This window comes from Miniopterus schreibersii (genome assembly GCF_964146895.1).
Source record: "Miniopterus schreibersii genome assembly, chromosome: 2".
NCBI lineage: Eukaryota > Metazoa > Chordata > Mammalia > Chiroptera > Miniopteridae > Miniopterus > Miniopterus schreibersii.
Genome location: NC_138102.1, coordinates 183311188 through 183331361, shown reverse-complemented (window position 1 = coordinate 183331361; position 20174 = coordinate 183311188). Strand labels below are relative to the sequence as shown.

Genomic DNA, 20174 nt, shown 5'->3' with positions numbered 1-20174 from the left:
TTGCTGGCCCGTGGGCAGGGGCTGGGGAGGCAGTGGACCAGGGCTTCTCAAGGCTGGCTTATTTGGGGTTCTGTGTGAGCGCTCAGGGTCCCCCAAGACAGAAACCTGGGACCAGCTTTGCTCCCCTTATTCCACAGCATCACTCATTCCTCCTGAACAACAGCCACATGGCTCCCCTGCCCTGGACCATGGTGCCAGCCTCCTGGCTACTCTGCTCACCTGTCCAGTCTCCAACTCTAAGGCAGCCAGAGACACAGTCCCTTCTAAAGCACAGCTCAGAAGGCCTGTCCCTCCTCTCAGACCCCTGCTGGGCCTCCTCCTGCCTGGTGCCTGTGGCAGCAGCCTCGGGCTCCTTCTGTCCCTCCGTCCCCACCCCTCAGCATCCCTGATGCAAGGGCCATGCCTGTTCCAGAGGTAGCTCCCCTTTCACCACCACTCCAGGCCTTTGTCCTTACTGGTCCCTCTGCCTGGAAGGTTTCCCTGCTCCTTATATCTGCTAAAGCTCCTGGCCTCCAAGCTCCCTCCTGGGCCCTGGAGGGAGTTATTCCTTCCTCTGCGCCCCCAACCCTAGAATGCCTAGGGGGCTGGTGTGGCCCACTATGGGGCACTAAGCGGAGCTCCATGCTGAAGATCTCCACCAGCCCTGCCCCCAGGAAGGGAGCCGCAGAAGTCCAGGAAGGCTGAGGAGGCTTCTGTGCGTGTCTGAGACTCACTGAGAGACACGGGTGAGAGGCCGGGGGGAACCCAAGTGCTGAGGGGTAAAGACAGACAGGAGGATTCTCAGGGAGACATAGAGGTGAGCAGCCCAGGACACACACAGAGTCCTGGGATAAAGGAGTTGGGGTGGTTGGGCACCTGCTGGGTCATAGTCTGCTTGTCCATCTGTTGATCTGAGCTTCCCTCCTGCTTAGGATCTGGAGGCTGAGCTGTCTCTGGGCCCTTGGCTGCCCGCCCCCTGCCCCCTCTGTGCCCTCCACTCCAGCCAGAGGCCTCTTGCTAGCATACAGGTCTGTGGCTTTCCCTGCTTAAAGCCCTGCGTAGTTCCCCAGAGCCTTCCTGCCAGAGGGAGCTCCCTAACCCTCAGCCAAGGCCCGGGGCCAACCCTCTGGCCTGCGTATTTGAGCCTTGAGGCCTTTGCGCACACTGGGCCCTTCTCTGTTAAGCTTCCCCAGCTAGACCCCTCCATCCAGCAAATGCCCCCTCCTCTCCACAAAGCCTTCCTGTGCCCTCCGAGGCGAGGCAAGGCCCAGAATCGTCTCCCCATGCCCGCGGCAGGGTGCAAGTCCCTCAGGACCCGCCACTGTGGGCACTCAGGCTGTGACTGATAAACTGAACCCGCTCTGCCGAGGGAGGGCAGGAGGGCTCCCCAGAGGAGGAGGCAGGGAGACCGCTGGTGGGGGTGACTTGGGCTCTGAGCTGGCCTGCGGAGGACAGAGGGAGCCACCCAGAGGCCTGCGTACTGGCTTTAGGGCCCTTCCTGAGGCCCAGGAGCGGGCCCTCGGCCCTAGTCCGGGCCCCAGCAGGGCCTGGCCCGGCGGGCGGCCGCGGGTGATGGTTGATGCTCGAGTGGAGGGACCGCGCGCAAAAGAGACGGTCCCGGGAGCGGGCCCCGCCCGGCCGAGCGCGCCCACCCGCGGGCGGGGGCGGGGCAGGGGCGGGGCGGGGGCGCGGCGGCCCCTCCCGGTTCCCCGCCCCGCGGCCCGGGGCACTCAGTCGGGCTGGGTGCGCGGCGCGGGCAGCATGGGGCGCGCGGGCAGGGGCCTGAGGGGCAAGGGCGGCCCGGCGCCCACGCAGTGCGTGCAGACCCAATGCTTCGACCCGCTGGTCCGCGACTGCGTGGCCTGCAGGCTCTTCCGGACGCCGGAGCCCAGACCGGGTAAGAGCCGACTCACCCGACGGCGGCTCGCGGGCGGCCTCGCGGGCAGGGGGAGGGTGCTGCCACCGCCCAGACCCCCGCGGGGCCGAGGCGCAGCGCCCCTCGTCCCGGGACCGAGGGGGGCGACAGGTGGGTGGGGGTCGCGGCAGGGGCCTGGGTGGGGGCGGGCCGGCACCGCGTGGCCCTCACCGTCCCTCTCTCCCCCCGCCCCGCGCACCACCCTCTGCGCCCCGCCGCCCCTCCCCTGCCTGGCCCAGCCTCGCCTCCCTCGGACCCCGCCCGGCTCCCCGCTCGCCCCTCGCCTCTCTCAGCCCCCTCCCCTCCCTCCCCGTCCCCTCCGCCAGCAGCCGAGCCGAGCAGCCTGGCGCCCGGGACCGCGGCGCGGCCGCAGGAGTCGGTGGGCGCGGGGGTGGCCGCGCCGGAGCTGGCGCCGCTGCTGCGGGCGCTGCTCTTCTGCGCGCCGGTGCTGCTGGGCCTGGCGCTGGCCCTGGTGCTGGTGGCCCTGGTGAGCTGGCGCCGGCGGCGGCTCCGCGCGCCCGCGGCCCCGAAGGCGGAGGCGCGGGACCGACCGCAGGACGGTGAGTTCCGCGCGTGGGGCGCCCGACGGGCTCTGCCCGGTCGGAGGGGGTCCCGCTGGGAGGGAGGGGGAGGGGGGAGGGGGAGGGGAGGGGGGAGGGGTGGGGCGGCGGGGCTCCTGCGGGATACAACAAAGAGGGGCAGCTGCTCTGAGGGTCTCACGCTGAGACCCCAGCCCAAGTGAGGGACACAGCTGTGGCCTCCCAGACCCACGTGAGGAAGAGACGCAGGCTGGGCAGCCCAGCCAGAGGGGTCTGTCCTGTCCTCTCTCCGGGGTGGCCAGGCTGGCTGCCACACTTCCTCTCTCCTCCGCCAGCACCCCTATTTTCCTGTCCTCTCAGCACTTCCTGCCCTGAGGGTCACCCCTGTAGTGGGGCTTCATCCACTTACCTCAGTGGGAGGCTGTCCTGCCAGCCAGGCTTCCGGAACAGGGATGGGGTTGGCTGTGACCCCTTCCTGACCCTGCATTCCCCCCACCAGAGGCCCTGGACAAGGTCACCGTCCTCTCTTCTGGACCCCTTGATGCCACAGCTCCTGTCTGGCCTCCACCCGGAGAAACTCCAGCCACCACGCCACCTGCTCACAGCGTCCCTGTGCCAGCCACAGAGCTGGGCTCCACTGAGCTGGTGACCACCAAGACGGCGGGCCCTGAGCAACAGTAGCGATGGAAGGGGCAGGAGGTGGCCCCTGCCCTCCCTGCGGGCCATCAGCCAGGGGACTGGAAGTTGAACTCAGCTCTTCATCCCAGCGTCCACCTGCCCCTTTCCCGGGAACCAGGCTGCTCCCCAGCTAACCCTGCAGACCACAGGGTTCCGCTGGTACGGTGTCGCGTCATGACCCTCTTTGGGAGCCTCGAAGGTTGTGACCGGGCTCCTCTGCTTTTGCGTGGTGGCTGCACTTTGAGTAGGAGGCTTTTCTTTCACGGCGAGGAAGCCGGATTAAACCTGAGTGATTCTAGGAAAAGGGCCACGTGGGAGGCTGCAAACTTTGAAGCCAGGTGGTGCATTTCTTTAATACTTGCTCTCACAGCTGCCCTGCTCTTAAACATGCACGTGGCTGCAACACTGACCAGAAACCATTTGATGGGCTTGCTTTGGGACTTAATACAAGATGATTTTAAGAAATAGCCTGGATTGTGCTGATTCTCAGGTATCGGCATCCCAGTGTCAACCTCGAGCTTGGCCCAGTCTGCTAGGACCTGTAATGTCATTTGCACTCCAGGGGCAGCTTCCAGAGCCCAAAGCTTGCAGTTGGAGGAAGTCTGCAGCCTCTGGGGCAGGACTGGGAACTCACACTGAAGGCGCTGATGGGCGCCTCCCTCAGAGACCACCTGGGGTCCCAGCTGCCTCCAAGCTCACTCAGCCAGACACAGGGCAGGGCCCAGGACCTTCAGGAGGCTTCTAATAGGCCTGTAGCCTTGAACCAGCTGGACCTGATGTCTTTTTTTTTTTTTAATGTCTTTATTGATTTCAGAGAGAGGAAGGGAGAGGGAGAGAGAGATAGAGACATTAATGATGAGAGAGTCATTCACCCACTGCCTCCTGCACGCCCCCCACTGGGGACCAAGCCTGCAACTGCAACTTGGGCATGTGCCCTGACTGGGAATCGAACCGCAATCTCCTGTATTGATGCTCAACCGCTGAGCCATGCCAGCTGGGTGGGACCTGATGTCTTTTGAGCTCCCTTCTCTCTGTGGCCTGCTCTCCCCAAGCACTGGACCAAGTGCTGAGGTCACTTGGCCATTCTGTGTCAGCCCCTGGGTCACCCAGCGTCTCAGTGGAATCGCTCCTCTGACAGTGGCGCTGCTTGCTCCGGGCCTGGGCCTGAGGCCATTGCTTCCTGTTTGGGGTCACACTGTACGCTGTCAGCCTCTCCTGCTGGCCCGCCTCCACAGGGTTAGACCTGACCAGGACCCTACCCTGGGCAGCATCCTTGGAACTTCTTACAGCTCAGCGTCCTTGGGAGGATCACTGGACTGGGAGTCAGAAGATGGGTTTCTGGGTACCAGTTTGTCCCACTGTGGGACCTTGGCCACATTCTGTCCCATGCATCAGTGCTTTTGGCTCACCTCTTCCTGACTTGACATCAGAGCTGCCTCACAAATACCCATCCTTCCTGCCGACCCCTTTCCCAGCTCAGGAGACAGTCAGTAGCCAGTAGCATTTGGAGCCCCCAGGACCTGGACACTCACATCTAAGTCTCTTCCAAGCCACTCTCTCCCTGAACCCATCTCAGATGCCCCTCCTTCCAGGGAGCTGGGGAGCTGGGGTGAGGTCAGATGGCAGGCAGTAGGCAGGAAGGTGAGGGGCAGGCCCCAAATGGCCAGGGTTATCCATTCTCCTCCATGGGGGGCGGGGGGAGTCTGAGCTGTTTCTGGCCACCCTACCCCCCAACCCACCTTTTCCACCAGAGCCCCAGAGCAGGGAGCTGGGCCCTGGAGGTGAAACAAGTGGTTGAAACTCCTTTGGGGCCCAGACATGCAAACCTCTGGTACCACTGTGTCTCGGCTGAACCCCTGGCTAATGTGCAGCTTCCTCTCCAGTCTCAGTTTCCTTTTCTGAAAATGGGGGGCTGGATGCAAGTTCTCTTTAGCCTGTGGCCCTCAGAGGAGAAGGACTGGAAGGAACCTTAGAGAATCCTTGTGCCCCCTCCCCCATTTTACAGATGAGGAAACTGAGGCCCAGAGAAGGAGAAGACTTAGCATCATTGTCATCCAGCAAATAGCAGAAGAGAAGTTCATTAGGGAAGAACCATTAGCAGAAGCCAGGGGGGAGCTGGGCAAGAAAGGGACAAGTCTCCCCCCACCCCCGAAAGGGACCCCAGCTCCCAGGGCCTCAGTCTCTGGACCACGGTCCTAGGCAACGTTTTAAGGAGCCTTGGCAAGGTCACCTCATTTGATCTTTATAATAGCACCTGGAGGTGTATGTGTGGGGATGGGGGGTTGTGTTTGCTTTAAACAAATGTTTTGTTTTTTAAAAAAAAATCAAAGCATGAGCTTTGTAGGCACTTTGGAAAGTGAGATCGCAGCCCAGGATGGAATCTACAGAGAAATGCCCCATAACCCACGCCAGGCCCGAGCGCTGCATGTCCTACATACTTGCTACCATTGTCATGTATCATTCTGTACATGTAAGTTCATATCTTGACCATCATAGTTGGTGAGTTTTCTCTTGGCTCGAAGCACTTCACAAACAAGATAAAAACCTTACAGACATGGGAAAAGTTTGTCACTGGAGCATGTGGTTCTTCTCTGTTTTTACACTGGTTCCCCCTTATCCACAGTTTCATTTTTGGTTACCCGGGGTCAACCGTGGTCTGAAAATGTTAAATGGAAGATTCCAGAAATAAATAATTTGTAAGTTTAAATTTCGCGCTGTTCTGAGTAGTGTGATGAACTCCCGAGCTGTCCTGCTCTGACCTGCCCAGGACCTCAGTCATCCCTTCTGCCCCTGTCTCAGCGCTGTGCACACTCCCCGGCCCTCAGTGACTTGGCTGACTCGGTCACAATACGGGTGTTCCAGTCCCCCTTGTTTTACTTCGCAGTGGCCCTGAAGCGCCAGAGCAGTGATGCTGGCAGTGCATAGATGCCACATGGAAGCCACAAAGCTTCCTTTAAGTGAAAGGTAAAAGTTCTCTACTTAGTAGAAAAGTCGCTAAGATCTACGGCAAGAACAAATCTATCCATGACATTGTGAAGGGAGAAAAAGGAATTCTTGCTAATTTTGCTGTCACACCTCAGACTGCAGAAGTTACAGCCACAGGGAGTGATAAGTGATGCGTTAGGGTGGAAAAGGCATGAAACTTGTGAAAGACATGAATAGAAAACATGTTCCGACCGACGGCAGCGCGTTGCCAGAAAGCACTGAGCCCATGCAGAGACTGAAGAGTGGCCACATTCACATAACTTTATTACAGTATATTGTTATAATTGTTCTGCGTTATTATTAGTTATTGTGCTAATCTCTTACTGTGCCTAAGTAGAAATTAAACTTTATTGTAGGTAAGTATGTATAGGAAAAAACAGTATAGATTGGGTTCAGCACTATCATTGGTTTCAGGCATCCACTGGGGGTCTTGGACCCATTCTCCCCTGGATAAGGGGGAGCTGCTGTATATTGTGACTGAGGCAGTGGCACCTTCTTGTACATAAGTCTTTGCCTCAGTCTCTGTCCCAGGAGAAGAATTACAACCAAAGGCCTGGGCCTTGCCTGACCATTGTGGTTCAGTGGTTGAGCGTCAACCATGCACCAAGAGGTCACCTGTTTAAATCTCTGTAAAGGCACATGCAGGAGGCAGCCTGTCGATGTTTCTCTCTCTCTTCCTCTCTCATTAAAACCAATTTTAAAAAATTAAAACAACAGAAACAAAGGCCTTGGCCTTTTTAAAGGCCCCTGTTGGTTGAAATGTTTTTCTGCAAATCTGGACCTGTTCACGTCCGTGAACAGAGATTATATGGCCCATTTTGCTGATAGGAAAAGAGAGGCCCAGAGAGGTGAAGGGACCTGGTCCGAGAGACAATAAGCAGTGGTGGAGCTGGGCTAGACCCAGGCTCCAGCCCCTGCCGCTGCCCCATCCAGAAGGTCATTGACACAGGTGCCTTCCATGAGGGGCTGACTTCAGAGATTGGCCCCAGGTTCTACTCCTGGCTTTTATCACTGCTCAAAGATGTCTCTCTCCAGCTGGGCTCTTTTTGCAGTAAGAGGGATCCCAGATAGACTCTGGAAGAACTGCTTGTTGGGGTGGGAACAGAGCGAAGCAGCCCCCCTCTGCCTAGCCCGTGTGGCTGGCCATTTTTTCCTGAAGGAGGGTCTGGGGTGGGGCTGTCTGAAGTCTCAGTTCCTCCTGGGGCTTCCTGCAGGCACCTTTCACTTCCTGCCCAGCAGCCCCCCCAGGCTCGGGTGGGGGTGGGGAGGCCCAGCTGGTCGGGCCAGGAAGGAGGGACCTGACCCCTTACCTCCCTCTGTCTCTGCAAGGATGGCTCTACGCGGCCTTTACCTTTAGAAGCTGGTGGCATCTCTCTGGGCCTGTCTCCCAATCTTCAAAATAGAGCCTGAGGGCCCCCAGCTGGTCAAGATTCCAGAGGTCCCGCGGCAAGTAGGGTCTCCACCTAGGAGCGCCCCACCTGCTTCCTTCCCTAGGACACAGACGCTTCCTGCCCGGGGCCCCCAACCTTCAGCAATCGCCTCTGGGAAGTGAGTTTCCCAGAGCTGGTCTGAGGCTCTGGGCTCAGCAGTTACCACCCCATCCCTCCCCGCCCGTGGGGCACACTGGGTCCCAGACTCGCCTGCTTGTGCCCGCACCACTCTGGGTGCTGGCAGGTCAGCCCCAGGCCCTGCCATTGGGTCCTAGTCTGATGGGAGAGACAGGGCGGCCCCTGCCAGGGCCAGGGAATGTCCCAAGCAGGGGGGTGACTAATCCAGCGTCCGGGGAGTGCTGAAGAGTAGGAGGTATGTCCTGAATCCTGAGGCAGTTTTTCTGCTGGAATGGAGCCAAGAAATGGCATCCCTGCCCCAGGGGACTCCGTGCGAAGGCGGGGAGGAGAGGGGCAGGAGGTCGGGAAGCGGGGGCGGGAGGAGCCGCCGGCTGTGCTGAGCGCTTCGCTGCGCGGCCCGCCGCGGGCTCGCGGGGACGGGGACCCCGAGCGCGCCTCCAGCCCCGCCTTTCCCGAGGCCGCCCGACCCCTCGGGCATCCTCTGGGCCGAACGAGCTGCCGTTTGCTCTGCTGTGGGTGGCGCAGGCCAAGTCCTGCCTCACCTAGAGCAGAAGCCAGGCCTCCCTACAGTCTGTGCCTCTCCCCGGGGTCGGGGTGCAACTGCCCTGGGTCGCGGGGAGAGCGGGGCGGAGCCGGGAGGACCCGTGCGGGCGCCGGGCTCGCCTCCTTCCCAGGGCCCTAAGCCGGGGCAGCTGCCGCGGGAGCGCCGCAGGGCTCCCAGCGCCCCGAGGGCCCCCGAGCGTCTCTCCACGCCTCTGAGCTGCTGAGAATCCGGGGTCCAGCCCCGACGTCCAGACGGACCCAGGCCGGTGCCGGCGAAAGTCCGCCTGCGCGGTTCCTGCGGTCGCCCGCAGCAGCGCCCGGAGGCCGACCGCGGGTGCGGGACCCCGACGGGCTGGGGCGGGGCCAAGGCGGGAGGCGGGGCTGAGGAAAGGGGCGGGGCCAGCGGCCAGCAGTGGGCGGGGTTCAAGGCCCGGGGCGCAGGAGGGCGAATCCGCCAGCGGCCGGAACCGGGCCAACCGCACCCTCTCCAAACCTGGACCTCCGCGCCCACGGGGGGGTCCTAGTTCCCGCGCGCCCGAGGGGCCCCGGTGCAGGGCCTGGCCCGGGCTTGGGGGCGAGGTGTGTGCGGGACTCGGGACGCCTCCCCCGCCTTCTGGACTCAGAGCTGGCCTCGCGGTGGTGCCCGGGACCTGCAGGCGGGCGGGGCGGACGTGCGTCCGCCGGAATCGCCGTGTGGCCTCGGCCGAGCGCTGTCCCCTCGGGATCAGCTCCTGCCCTGCGGTCTCGGTGGCCATCTCCCGACCAGCACGTTCACTGGCGCCTGTGGAGGGTCCTGAAGCGGACCACTAATGGGGGTGCTCCCGGCGGACAGATTCGCTGTGACGTCGAGCAGGACTCCCCGAGGCCGGGAGGGGAGGGGAGCGCCGGGGAGAGGGTGCTTGGGGAACTGGGACGGGAGGCTGCGCCCCAGCTCCCAGGACCCCGGTTCGCCAGTCCCTCACGGCCTCAGGAGCCCCAGCACCCCCTCCTCCCACAGGCAGCTGGAGCCTGAGTCACCAGCTGCCTCTCTGGGAGACAAAGGAGCGGAGGGCCCTCCCCCAGACCCCCTTCCAGCACTGGCGCCCATCTGCGCGGGCAGGGAGTCCACAGGGCTCTCTGCAGCCTCTGCCTCCGTGGTGGGGCTTGGGACCGAGGGCTCTGGGACTGTGGATGGCACCCAGGGTGGCAGTCACCAGCGTCTCAGCCCAGCGGCTGTGAGGGCCCCCAGGAGGCTGCCTGTATCCGAGTGCTTGGCACTCAGGGACCCACTGACTTCTCCCTGCAGCCCTGTTGAAGAGGGGCTAGCAGCCCATCTTGCCAGTGAGAAAACCGAGGCCTGGAAAGGTCCAAAGGCCCCTCTTAGAGCAGAAACTGCACTCGACATTAGTCTGGCTCCAAAACGAAAGGTGCTCTCAGTGTGAGGGGCTCATGAGGAGTCCGGGTGCGTCAGGCATTGGTCAGGTGTTTAGTTCAGGTGTCAGGTGTGCCGTCGGGGAGAGGGAACAGTGCTCTGGGCCAGCGTCCTCGGCTTCTCTCTCTGTTTGTACTGAACTAGTCAGAAGGCAGGTTTGGGGCTTCCAGTGCAGGCTCCAGGCCAGACCCTGGCCCTCCCTGGCTGTGTGCCAGGCACAGCAGTCACGTCCCCTCTCTGGGTCTTGGGTTTCTCTCTAGGAAATCCCAAATCCCCTGGCCCAGGGCTGGGCAGACTGATCACCCACTGTCTAAAAGGGGGACACTGAGGTGCAGCACAAGCTGTCCCCAATGCCCACAACCTCTCAAAGCTGGGCACTGAGCAAGAAGAGCTCAGCAGCAAGGAAACAACATGTTTTCACAGGCGCATCCACACTGACACACACATGTGCACACGTGCCCATGGTGCAGGAAAGGCACCTCTGGTCGTACCGGCCCCAGATTCTCACTCAAATTCTCACTCAAATTCATGGGCACACAGACGCCCGCACACTCAAGCTGCCAGCACGCGCAGCTGGGGGGTGGGGCAGGTGCCCTTCAGGCTCCGAGACGAGGCTCCTCTGCCCGCCCTGCGGGGCTCACTGCAGATGCCAGGGGCTATTTTAAGCCTGGATCAATGGACAATTTTCGGTGACACAGGCTTGGGGGGGGGCGTGAGCAGAGGAGACAAGAAGCAAGTGCGAGGGAGCTATGCTATGGAGGGAGACCCCCGGGTCCAGGGAGGGCAGCCTGGGCAAAGGGGTCGCTCCAAAGCTGGACTGCTCCATGTCTAGATCCCCTTGCCCGACACATGGTTGGGTACCTGGAGGCGGTGTCAGCTGAATAAATGGCCAGCTCCCAGGGCTCAGCCAGCTAGCTGTGGTCTCTTTGCCTTTGCTCCCTCCTGCCCCCCCCCCCCCAGGCTGTGTGTTCATATGAAGAGTGCGGTGACTGCCTGACGTGGGCCTGGTAGGTGTGGGCATCTCTGGTTGCTGGCTGACCACTGAACCAGACTGAGACAGGGAGGAAGTGAGGGTGTGGGAGGAGCTGGAGGTTGGACACCAGTCCCCGGGGGTGGGAAGGGACTGGAATCTGCTTCTTCCTTGGACAGATAGAGAGGGACTCTGGGCCCAGTAGAGTCACCCCACCTGGGGAGAGGCCACAGTCCCAGGAGGCAGAGACAAGCCTCTTTAAACCTAGTGCCCAGCAGTAAGATGGAAAAGGGTGGAGAACCGGCCACCCTCAGAGCCCTGGACACTTGGAGGGCAGCTTGGCAGAGTGTGTGGGGGGCATTGATAGAAATCGGCTTGTGCTGTGGGTTCCATTTCTAGGAATACTCCCTAAGGAGGCAGGAAACGGTGCGTCAGCAAATAGAGCTACAAAGTTCTAAGCATAGTAACAGCTGAAAGTTTGACATCAAAAAGGGAACTGAGTAAAGGGAGCCGAATACATAGAGATTAAAAAAAAAAAAAAGGTAAACTAAAAACCAGTTACAAAACGGTATGTAAAGTGTGACATACTTTAGCATCAGTTGTCCCTGGTGATGGGATTAAGGCGATTTCCTTTCATTCCTTTGCTCATTTATTTTCTTTTTCTCAAAACCTGTAATAGTCTTTTAATGGGGCAGGGTCATCAGGACGGGATGGGGAGCGCGATTGTGGGTGGAGGAGGCGGGAGTGGCTGTCTTTGGCCAGGGAACAAGGAGTCACCCTGAAGGAGTGGGTGTCCTGGAGAGGTCACCCCCTTCCTGTCTTAGCCCACTAATACCTGAAATTAATCTGTCGGCCCCTCATCTCAGCAGCAGGACATGATCCTCCTTAAAATGGAAATGCTTCTCCCTCTTCTCCCATCTCCATTTTTATAAGCTGATCCTAGTCACTGAGTAGAGAGAGGGTGCAAAGGGGAGCAGACCCTATGGGCCCAGATTCTTCATTTTATAGACTGGAGACTAGAGTCATTCATTCACTCATTCACTCACTCATTCGCTCATTCAGCAGATGGTGGAGGCACTGGGCTGAGCTGAATCCTCTTGGTGTTGCCCTGCGGACAGTGGGAGACACCCCACTGACCCCTGTCTCTTGGAGGGGGCGCATGATGAATCTGCCCCCCTAGGAAGAGTTTTTAATTTAATTTTATTATTTCTAAAACATATTTTTATTGATTTCAGAGAGAGAGTAAGGGAGAGGGAGAGAGAAACATCCATGATGAGTCACTGGTCGGCTGCGCGCCCCCTGCTGGGGTCCAGCGGGAAACCCGGGCAGGTGCCCCGACGGGGTGCCGAGCCTCGACCTCCCCGTGGATGCTCAGCCGCTGAGCCACGCCGCCCGCCGGGCTAGCAAGAGTGTTTTTTTATGTTAAGATGAGAAACTGAGGCAGACAGAAGCAGAGCTGCTGCTTGGCCACATTCTCCAGTTAAATTGTGAAAGGACCTGAGGGTCCTGCCGGGGCGGGCAGAGGGCCCGCCAATGGCCTCGCCCTTTCTTCGATCGCAGGGGCTAGCCCAGTCCTAGCCCCCTTACACACAGGGTGGGGGGGCTATCTCGGGATGGCTCTGGCAAGGCCAAGTCCATCGCCGCCGCCGTCGGTGTGGGGACACCCGAGAACCCCACCCCGGCGTCCAGGAGATTCTGGGGCCAGGGCGCGTGTGGCCCGGTGCAGAGGCTCTGGTGGGCGTTTCCTTCCCACTGCACAGGTGGGAGCGTCCAGGTGCGGAGAGGGGAAGGGCCCCCCTCCTGTCACACCCTCTGTCTCGCTGAGAACCGACGTAGGGACGAGAAGGGGGCGGCGGGGCGGGAGCGGCAACGACACTCCCGGGGCCGCTCTGCGCCCGCACCTGTGAAACGCCGGCGCGCCCGCGCCCGGCCGGGTGTCCGAAGCAACAGTCCGAGGGCCGTAGCCGAGGCCTGGGAGCGCCCCGAGACGGGGAATGGTTTGGGGAGGCCTTCGGGACGGGTCACGCGGGGCGTCCGGGCTGTGCGGGCCCCGCGGAGCCCCCTCCCGCCCCTGGCGGCGCCGCGCTCCTCCCCCGGCTCCTCTCGCTCCTTCCCGCCCTCCTTCCCGCGCTCCCTCCCTCCCTCCCCCGCGCGCCCGAGCCGCGCCGCAGCCGGAGCCGGAGCCGGAGCCCGAGCCGCAGCCAGAGCGCGGGCAGCGCGGAGCGGGCGGCGGGAAGGCAGCTCGCCCGCGGCCCGCCGCCCCCGCTAGGCCCGGGACCCGCACGCCGCCCGGCCCGGGAGAGGCGCGGGCCCGCGCGCAGGTGAGGACCCGCCTCCCGGCCCGGCGACGACCCGGGGCGCGGACTGGCCAGCTCGCGTCCGAGGTGAGCCCAGGAGGAGGTCGCGCTCCCCGGTCCCGCCGGCGCAGGTCGAGCCCGCTCGGGTCTGGGGTTCTCGGGAGAGACTGACGGCCGCGGAGGCATCCGCCGGGCCCCGCGCGGTCCCTGCGGACGCGGAGGGAGCCAGGGCGCGCCGCCATGCGAGGGGCGCTGTAGCCGAAGGCGCGGGCCCGATGGCGCGGGCCGGAGTGCGGGGGCCGCGCGGGGGCCATGGCCCGCCGGGGCTCCGGCTCGCGCTCGGGCTGTGGCTGCTGCTGGCGCGACCGCCGTCGGGCCGCGCGGGGGCCCCCGAGGCTCAGGAGCCCGCGGCGCCCGGCACGGCGGCCCCGGCCGGCGGCGACCGCTGCCGCGGCTACTACGACGTGATGGGCCAGTGGGACCCGCCCTTCAACTGCAGCTCGGGCGCCTACAACTTCTGCTGCGGCACGTGCGGCTACCGCTTTTGCTGCCACGACGGGCCACGGCGCCTCGATCAGAGCCGCTGCTCCAACTACGACACGCCGGCCTGGGTGCAGACCGGCCGGCCGCCCGCGCGGGCCCGCGACACCGTCACACACCGGGACCCGGGCCGCGAGCGCAGCCACACGGCCGTCTACGCGGTGTGCGGCGTGGCCGCGCTGCTGGTGCTGGCGGGCATCGCGGTGCGCCTGGGCCTGGAGAGGGCGCACAGCCCCCGCGCGCAGCGCACGGTGACCAGGTGAGCGCGCGCTGGCCCGACCCCGGCTGGGGACCCCCGCGCTTCCCGCTTGGACGGCCCCGTCTGCCCGGTGGGCGCCCCCTCGCGACCCTTCACCCGCTCGCCCCCTTCCAACTCCGGTCCTCTTAGCAGCCCCCTCCTTCTGCTGCGTCTCCTCTGTCTCTGTCTCCGGGTTTGTATTTCCTCCCCCCACTTTACGGAGGGAGACAGCTGATACCGGCCTGTCTCCCCTTGACCTTCCCGCGGAGCTGGATGCCGGGCCACCTCCCCCGCTGCTCCCGCCTTCTCCCCAGAGGGCGGGGAAGGCTGGTCGCCCGACAGAGGACACGACGTCCGCGCCCAGGAAGGGGGTCTGGCGCGGGGTGGGGGCATGCGCCCATGGAGTGTTGGGTGTCTTGGGCCCCGAGGGAAGGGAGGTTCCAGGAATGTTCTGTGCCTCCCATGGCTCTCTCCCTCCAGCTTCTCCCCTCCCTCCTTCCCCCTCCCTCCCCCCTCCCATAACTGTGACTCAGGCCTGACCTTTCCCAGGGGTTTCAGCAACTCACCCCACTCAATATCCACAGGCGAGGGTCAGGGACTCCCCTTGCTAGGAAGGGGACAGCGGTGTGAGAGGCCTAGACAAGTGCTAGATGAGTTCTGAGCTTTGTGTAAAGTGGGGTGCACAGGACCTAGGGTCCCTTCCTCACTGGGTTAGGGACTCAGGGATTCTGTGTCCTGACCCTGGAGCCCTCACCCCCACTCCTACACTCACATGCCCCCAGCCACTCTCAGGTCCTGGGGTCTCGGCCCTCTTCACTCACCCAGGTCCTGTCTCCCTGGGCATGTAGGCTGCTGACACTGCATGTGACAGGCGGGTGTTTAGAAGTGACAAGAGAGAGAAGCCCCGAGGCCTAGGTGGGCCAGCTGTCAATGCTTCCCCCTCCTAAACCTTGGACAGAGGGTGAGCACTGCCTTGGCACTCCACAGTACCCCTTGTCCCCAGACCACTAGTCCACCCTCCAAACAGCTGCAGGGCAGAGCAGGGGCTGGAGCCCTGGCCTCAGTTCTGTGCTGCTTTTGTGATGCGGAGGCTCTCAGCCTGGCTCCTGGATGCTGCAGGGGCAGGGCCTGGGCCTCCGGGAGCGGAGCTCAGAGTCCCTCATGCTGGGCGAGGGGGAGAGGACAGAGCATGCCCTTGACCAGAGTGGGGCCCCAGGAACTGAGGGCTATGATGGTACAGAGGGGGTGACTGGGGCAGCCTAGCTGACATGTGCACCTTGAACCTGCTTCATCTGCACAGGACTGGGAAGCGGGTCTGGGGAAACTTCAGGAAGAGCTGCCCTCCCCTACTGTGCTATGTGGCCAGGGTCAGTCCTTTCCTCTGTGAGCTTCAGGCTCCCATGTGCCCCAACTCCCTTTTCTCCTCTGGGGAGACCTGGAACCCAACTTGAGCTCATGTGTGGGTGTGTTGTGAACCCCTGTGCTCCTCCCCAGTCTCACCCTTAATTCTGCCGTGTTTAGATTGATGGTCAGGAAAGACTTAGAGACTTGGAGGGGAGCTGGAGTCTGTCCCTAGAGAAAGTTTGTGCAAAGGTCCAAAGACATGACAATTACTCAGGTGTTCGGGACAGCTGGCTGAGGGGTGCTTACCAAGAGGTGAGGGAACACGGGTGGGCAGCTGAGGAGTGGCCAGAGCATGAGGGTCAGCTCAGGCAAGCGCTCGGGGGCTTTCACATGGCAGCCAAGCCGGGCTGGGCTCCAGTGTGCTTTTTTTTTTTTTTTTTTTATGATCCTCACCTGGGGATATATATTTTTTTGCATTGCTTTAAGAGAGAGAGGAAGGAAGGGAGGGAGAGAAACACCAATGTGAGAGAGACACATTGACTGGTTGCCTCCTGCTCGATGGAGCCCCATCCGGGGGTGGGGAGCGAACCTGCAAGCCAGGTACCTGCCCTTGACCAGGAACTGATCCCGTGACCCTTTGGTGGGCAGGCGGAGGCTCTAACCATTGGGCAACACTGGCCAGGGCTCCAGCGTGCTTCTTCATGAATCAGCCATTTGAGGCCTCAACCCCAGAAGGAGGGTCCCACCGAGGCAGGAGAAAATCGTGGGTTCTGGGTGCCGAAGGCAGTTGGGCTGAAGGCTGGGTCTGGCTGTCTGCTGGGAAGCTAAGTTAGATACTGTCAGTTGGGTTGCGGCTGGGTGTCCTGGTAACCAGGGAGGCCACTGCCCAAGGTCACACAGCCTTTCATGCTGGGCTGCCACAGGGAGATCTCCTGACTCCCCTTCCCCTCATCTGTCCTCCATGCCTGTGCTGGCAGCTCTGTCCCACGACGCAGCAGAAGCCCCTGCTGCAGGAGGGGAGTTAGGTGGGCCTTCTTTAGGCTTCCTGGAGGAGAGATTCTGGTGGCGTTTGAAGAATGGGTAGTTTTGGGTAGTTTTATGGGGAGATGGAGGAAAGGATATTGTCAGCAGAAGCAGCAGCGTGAGCAAGGTCCAGGAGACTGATAAGCTCACAGAGCTTGTGCTGGGAGAGGAGGCTTGACTCGGAGAATTTTGGAGAGTGGACTCCAGGAAGCGGGCGGGGAGGGTTTGGAAAACAAGGTGGCCCTGGTTGCACAGGGCCCCATTTGAGTGTCCTGATCTACTGTGGGAAGTGGCCATGGTGGGGCCACAGGTCGTGCCTGGTAGCAGAAACTAGATGTGTAAGGTCAATCACAAGGGATAAGGGAGGCTCAGAGAGGTTGAAAGAGCCGCCCAGGGCCACACAGTGAGGCAGTGGTGGCTGGGGCTGGCCGGGCCGATGGCAAAGCAGGAGGCTGGGAGGGCTGCTTCTCATCACTGTTTCTTCGCAGGACACTGACAGAACTTCTGAAGCAGCCAGGCCCCCAGGAGCCACTGCCTCCACCTCTGGGCCCACCTCTGGGTAGCTGTGTCCAGGTGCAGATGGGTGATGGCCTCCCCCGGGGCTCCCCCCACAACAGCACAGGTGAGCAGGCTGGTGGGAGCACATTAGCTGATCTAAAGCACAGGCCTCCCTTGTCCGACATGGGCCTGGGAGCAAGGGAAGGAGTGTGCTGAGGGGGCAAGAGGCTCTGAGCAGACTGCTTCCCAAATGGAAATGAGCTGCCTGCCCCTGCAGGTGTGTGAGTGGGGGCCCGGCAACCTGGCCAGCTCCCCTTGGTGAGGAGAAACCTTCTGAGGGTCCTGCAACCTCCAGCCTCAAGGCCTCTGTGAGGAAGGTTCCAGATTCAGGGGTCCCTGGCTCAGGCTGTGGTTCTAGGCCCGGGTTCAGAACCCTGGGGTCTGCCTGTCCAGGGGCTGTGGCCTCCCACGGGCCTTTCCCTCCAGGCTGGAGCCTCCCCGTTGGCCTCTTATTGTAGAGTCAGGCCTGACGGCAACCCCCGCCTTCGCCCTCCCCGCTCACTCCCCTGTGTGGGTTCTAAGCCGCGGACATTCCCTCCATCTCTACCAGGTCCTGGGGGACTCAGTGCCTGGCTCAAGCCCAACATCCATTAGGTTTGCACCCGCTCAGGACTGGCTGCTATTCCTGTTACTAGGAGCCAGGCCCTGTTACGGATGCTGGAGATTCTGTCACGAAGACAGTTTCTACTTTCCGTCTTGCCCAAAACGCCACCCTGCTGGACTGCGGCTGGGGAGAGGGCTAGGAGGAGGTGGTAGCGCAGATACAGTGCCCTGGGGTCAGCGGCCGAGTCTCACCTCCCGCCTCCCCACTCTAGACAAGAAACGCCCCAACACCGTGCCCCTGGGGGCGACACCCGGGCCTCCGCGCGGCCCCCGGCTGCAGGGCGGCGGCAGGACGCTGCAGCCCGACTACGCCAAGTACGCCACCCTCCAGGCCGCGGCGCGCAAGGCCTCAGGTGAGTTCAAGGCCGAGTTTGTGCGCGTAGAGCAGCGCCGGCCGCCGGGTCGCAAGGACCCCAGCCGGCTTCCCGGGCGCCTCGCCTCGGGCGTACCCCGCCCGACTAGGCTGACCGCCTGGGACCCCGCCGGCTCCAGAGCCCGGGGTGGGAAAGCCAGGTCTCCAAGGGCTGTCCAGTCCCGCCCCTTATACCCCTTCCCCTCCCCCTCCCGTCCCATCCCCTTCCCCTCCCCCACCCTTCCTTTCCCCCCTCCCGTCCCATCCCCTTCCCCTCCCCACCCTCCCCACCCCCCGTGCTGAGGCCCCGCCCCCGAGACGCGAGGCCCCGCCCACCGCGGCCGGCTCCGACCCCGCCCCGCCCTGTGTCCGCAGAGGCCTGCCCGCAGGACTTCTACCAGCATTTTCCAGCGCCAGCCCCCGCCCCACTGACCCTTCCGGCGCGGGCCCCGCGGCCCCCAGAGGACTTGCCGGCGCTGCTGGACTCCTGCCCCTGGGCTCCGCCGGGCTACGCGCCCCCTGCCCGCCCAGCCCCGACGGGCCACTGCCAGACCTGGACCGCCAGCCGCCCGGCCCGGCCGGCCCCCCGCAGCCACCTGGCGGCCCAGGCGTCCCCTGCTCCCCGGCGATCCGGCCACCCGCCCCGGCGCGTGGAGAAGCTGCCCAAGGTCGTGGGCCCGCAGCACCCTGGTCTTTATGGCTGCGCGGCTCGTGGACCCCGACACCTGAGCACCAACAGCAAAGCTGAGGTCACCGTATGAAGACGGGGCTGCTGGTTGTTCCGAAACATTCCGTCTGCCAGGGACCTGCCATGCGCCTGGTCCAGAGGCCCAGGCCACAGTGGCGCCGTCCGTGTGTAAGTGCAGCCTTCCGCCTGCCCAAACTGGACTGGGGGCCTTGGAGCCTGCAGGGCTAAGAAGGGGCCTGACCTGGGGGCCCTAGGGCCCGGGTTCTTCATGTAAATAAACCCTTTTATGTGGCTCCCATCCCTGTGAATAAAGGAGCCCCAGCTTGGCTCTGAGAGGGGCTGATGGCAGAGGCATTGGTCACTGGACAGACGGCAGTGCGGGCAGAGGGCACAGCATGTGCAAGAGCAGGACTGTTCCCGAGAGCTATTGGGTGTGTTTTAGGAGCTGGGGAGAAGTGGCGGGAGGGGTGGCCAGGGCTGAATGCCGGGCTTAATGTCAACACCAGTGGACCCATGGGAGAGGGGCAGTTAGGTCCTAGCCATCCTGCGGCCTGAGCACAGGTGAGGGAGCTGGAGGGTGGATGCCCCATACTGAATGTGAGCCCCCCTCCAGCGGATCACCCACGCTACAGCTTGAGTTGGCTGAGCCAGGCTGATCCTCATTGACAGTCTGGCACTGGGCCGGCCCCTGGCCTGCAGGCCACTTGGTCAGCTTGGCCCAGAGCCACCCCCCCTAATGGGTGTGGGCAGTGGGCCCGGTGGACAGCTGGTGCTCAGGATGGCAGAGCCTCCTCCCAGTAGCTGCTCTGGAGGGAAAGGGGATGGTAATACTGGAGCCTGAGCCTTGGCAGTGTCCCACAGGGGTGCTCACACTGCACATGCTTGGCACTGCCAGCTCTCCCCTTTCCTGCCAGGCAGGCTCCAGGTACCTGGATGTGGCCCAGGCAATGGCAGCAGCCTGTGTGCATCAACTTTCTGTGACAGGCACTAGTGGAGAGATTGAGGGCTGGGCTGTGACCCTCGTGTGACCTCAACAAAACCACCCAGATGGGCCTTTTCCCCCAGTGTACCCTAGTCATGGTATACTGTTTTAATAACAATGGCCACCATTTGTTGTTGTTTCTTTCATTTAATCCTCACAGAAGCCCCAGGGGTATGTAGCTTTACAAATAAGGAAAACTGAGGTTTTGAGACCTAAGTAACTTGCCAAGGTCACCCAGCTGATTCCAGTTTAGGATTCTCCCATACTCTGCTCCACTGTGACCCTGATGGTGGAATAGCGGGCAGTGGGCAGTTGGAGGAGGGAAGGTTATGAACACGTGTTGGTAGAGAGGGGCCCCCCTGCTTCCAGGGTACAAGCAGTCTCAGACGTTCCTCCCACTGGCTGGGCTACTGAGGCCCCCAAACCCACCAGCTCTTCACCTGCAGGACAGTCTTCTCTGTCTCTAAAGGTTACTGAGGAAACCAAGGCTCAGAAGTCCCAAGACAGAGCAGAGCCTACAGCCCATGGTCTTGCCTGCAGTGAGGACCCCCTGATGGCTTGTTGGGGAGACAGCCTCACACCCTCAACCCGAGGTGGGAGTGGGGTGCTCCAGGGCCTATCCTGCAGCTGTGTAGAGCCGGGGGTGGTGGGGTGGGTACTGAGTCATGTAGCCAGCCCAGACTCACAAAAAAGGATCAGGTTCCTGGGCACATCAGCCCGCTAAGATCCATCACCCTGGTAACCCAGGCCCTGGCTGTGCTGTGCTGGGGGAGGTGGGCTCTACCTCTCTGCTCTTTTGAAGTCCCAAGGGCCCTGGATCTCCATCCCAGAGGGCCAGGGTGCGGCCATGGGCATGACCACTATGGAAAGGGATCAGCTGTAGCTGGGCCTCTCCAGGCTGCTCTGACCCTTGGGACAGTGTGGCCTGCTGTGACTGCCCTTCAGAGAAGGCAGTGGCTGA

General features: G+C 62.3%; 2 protein-coding genes across 4 annotated transcripts; both read left to right on the top strand.

Moving 5' to 3' along the window:
- Positions 1–1731: 1731 nt before the first annotated feature.
- Positions 1732–5833, top strand: TNFRSF13C (TNF receptor superfamily member 13C). Of its 3 annotated transcripts, none has more exons than XM_081128899.1 (3): positions 1732–1876; positions 2224–2454; positions 2933–5833. In XM_081128899.1, the coding sequence occupies exons 1-3, from the start codon at positions 1741–1743 to the stop codon at positions 3112–3114; spliced, it is 549 nt and encodes a 182-aa protein (XP_080985025.1). In that variant the 5' UTR covers positions 1732–1740; the 3' UTR covers positions 3115–5833. The 3 variants fall into 3 exon arrangements, with proteins under 3 accessions (XP_080985025.1, XP_080985024.1, XP_080985023.1); XM_081128898.1 differs by having other exon boundaries at positions 2221–2454; XM_081128897.1 differs by having other exon boundaries at positions 2134–2454.
- Positions 5834–13160: 7327 nt separating this feature from the next.
- Positions 13161–18304, top strand: SHISA8 (shisa family member 8; the record flags this gene model as incomplete). Its single annotated transcript, XM_081130257.1, has 4 exons — positions 13161–13684; positions 16519–16652; positions 17404–17544; positions 17919–18304. 4 exons carry the CDS (start codon positions 13161–13163, stop codon positions 18302–18304), a joined length of 1185 nt encoding a protein of 394 aa, XP_080986383.1.
- Positions 18305–20174: the final 1870 nt, after the last annotated feature.

What these genes read in the sequence shown, in the direction of transcription:
- TNFRSF13C (XM_081128897.1), top strand. Translation starts at nt 1,741, where the DNA reads ATGGGGCGCGCGGGCAGGGGCCTGAGGGGCAAGGGCGGCCCGGCGCCC. An exon ending in GACGCCGGAGCCCAGACCGG is followed by an intron (nt 1,877 to 2,133) that starts GTAAGAGCCGAC and finishes TGCCTGGCCCAG; the next exon opens with CCTCGCCTCCCTCGGACCCC. An exon ending in GCGGGACCGACCGCAGGACG is followed by an intron (nt 2,455 to 2,932) that starts GTGAGTTCCGCG and finishes TCCCCCCACCAG; the next exon opens with AGGCCCTGGACAAGGTCACC.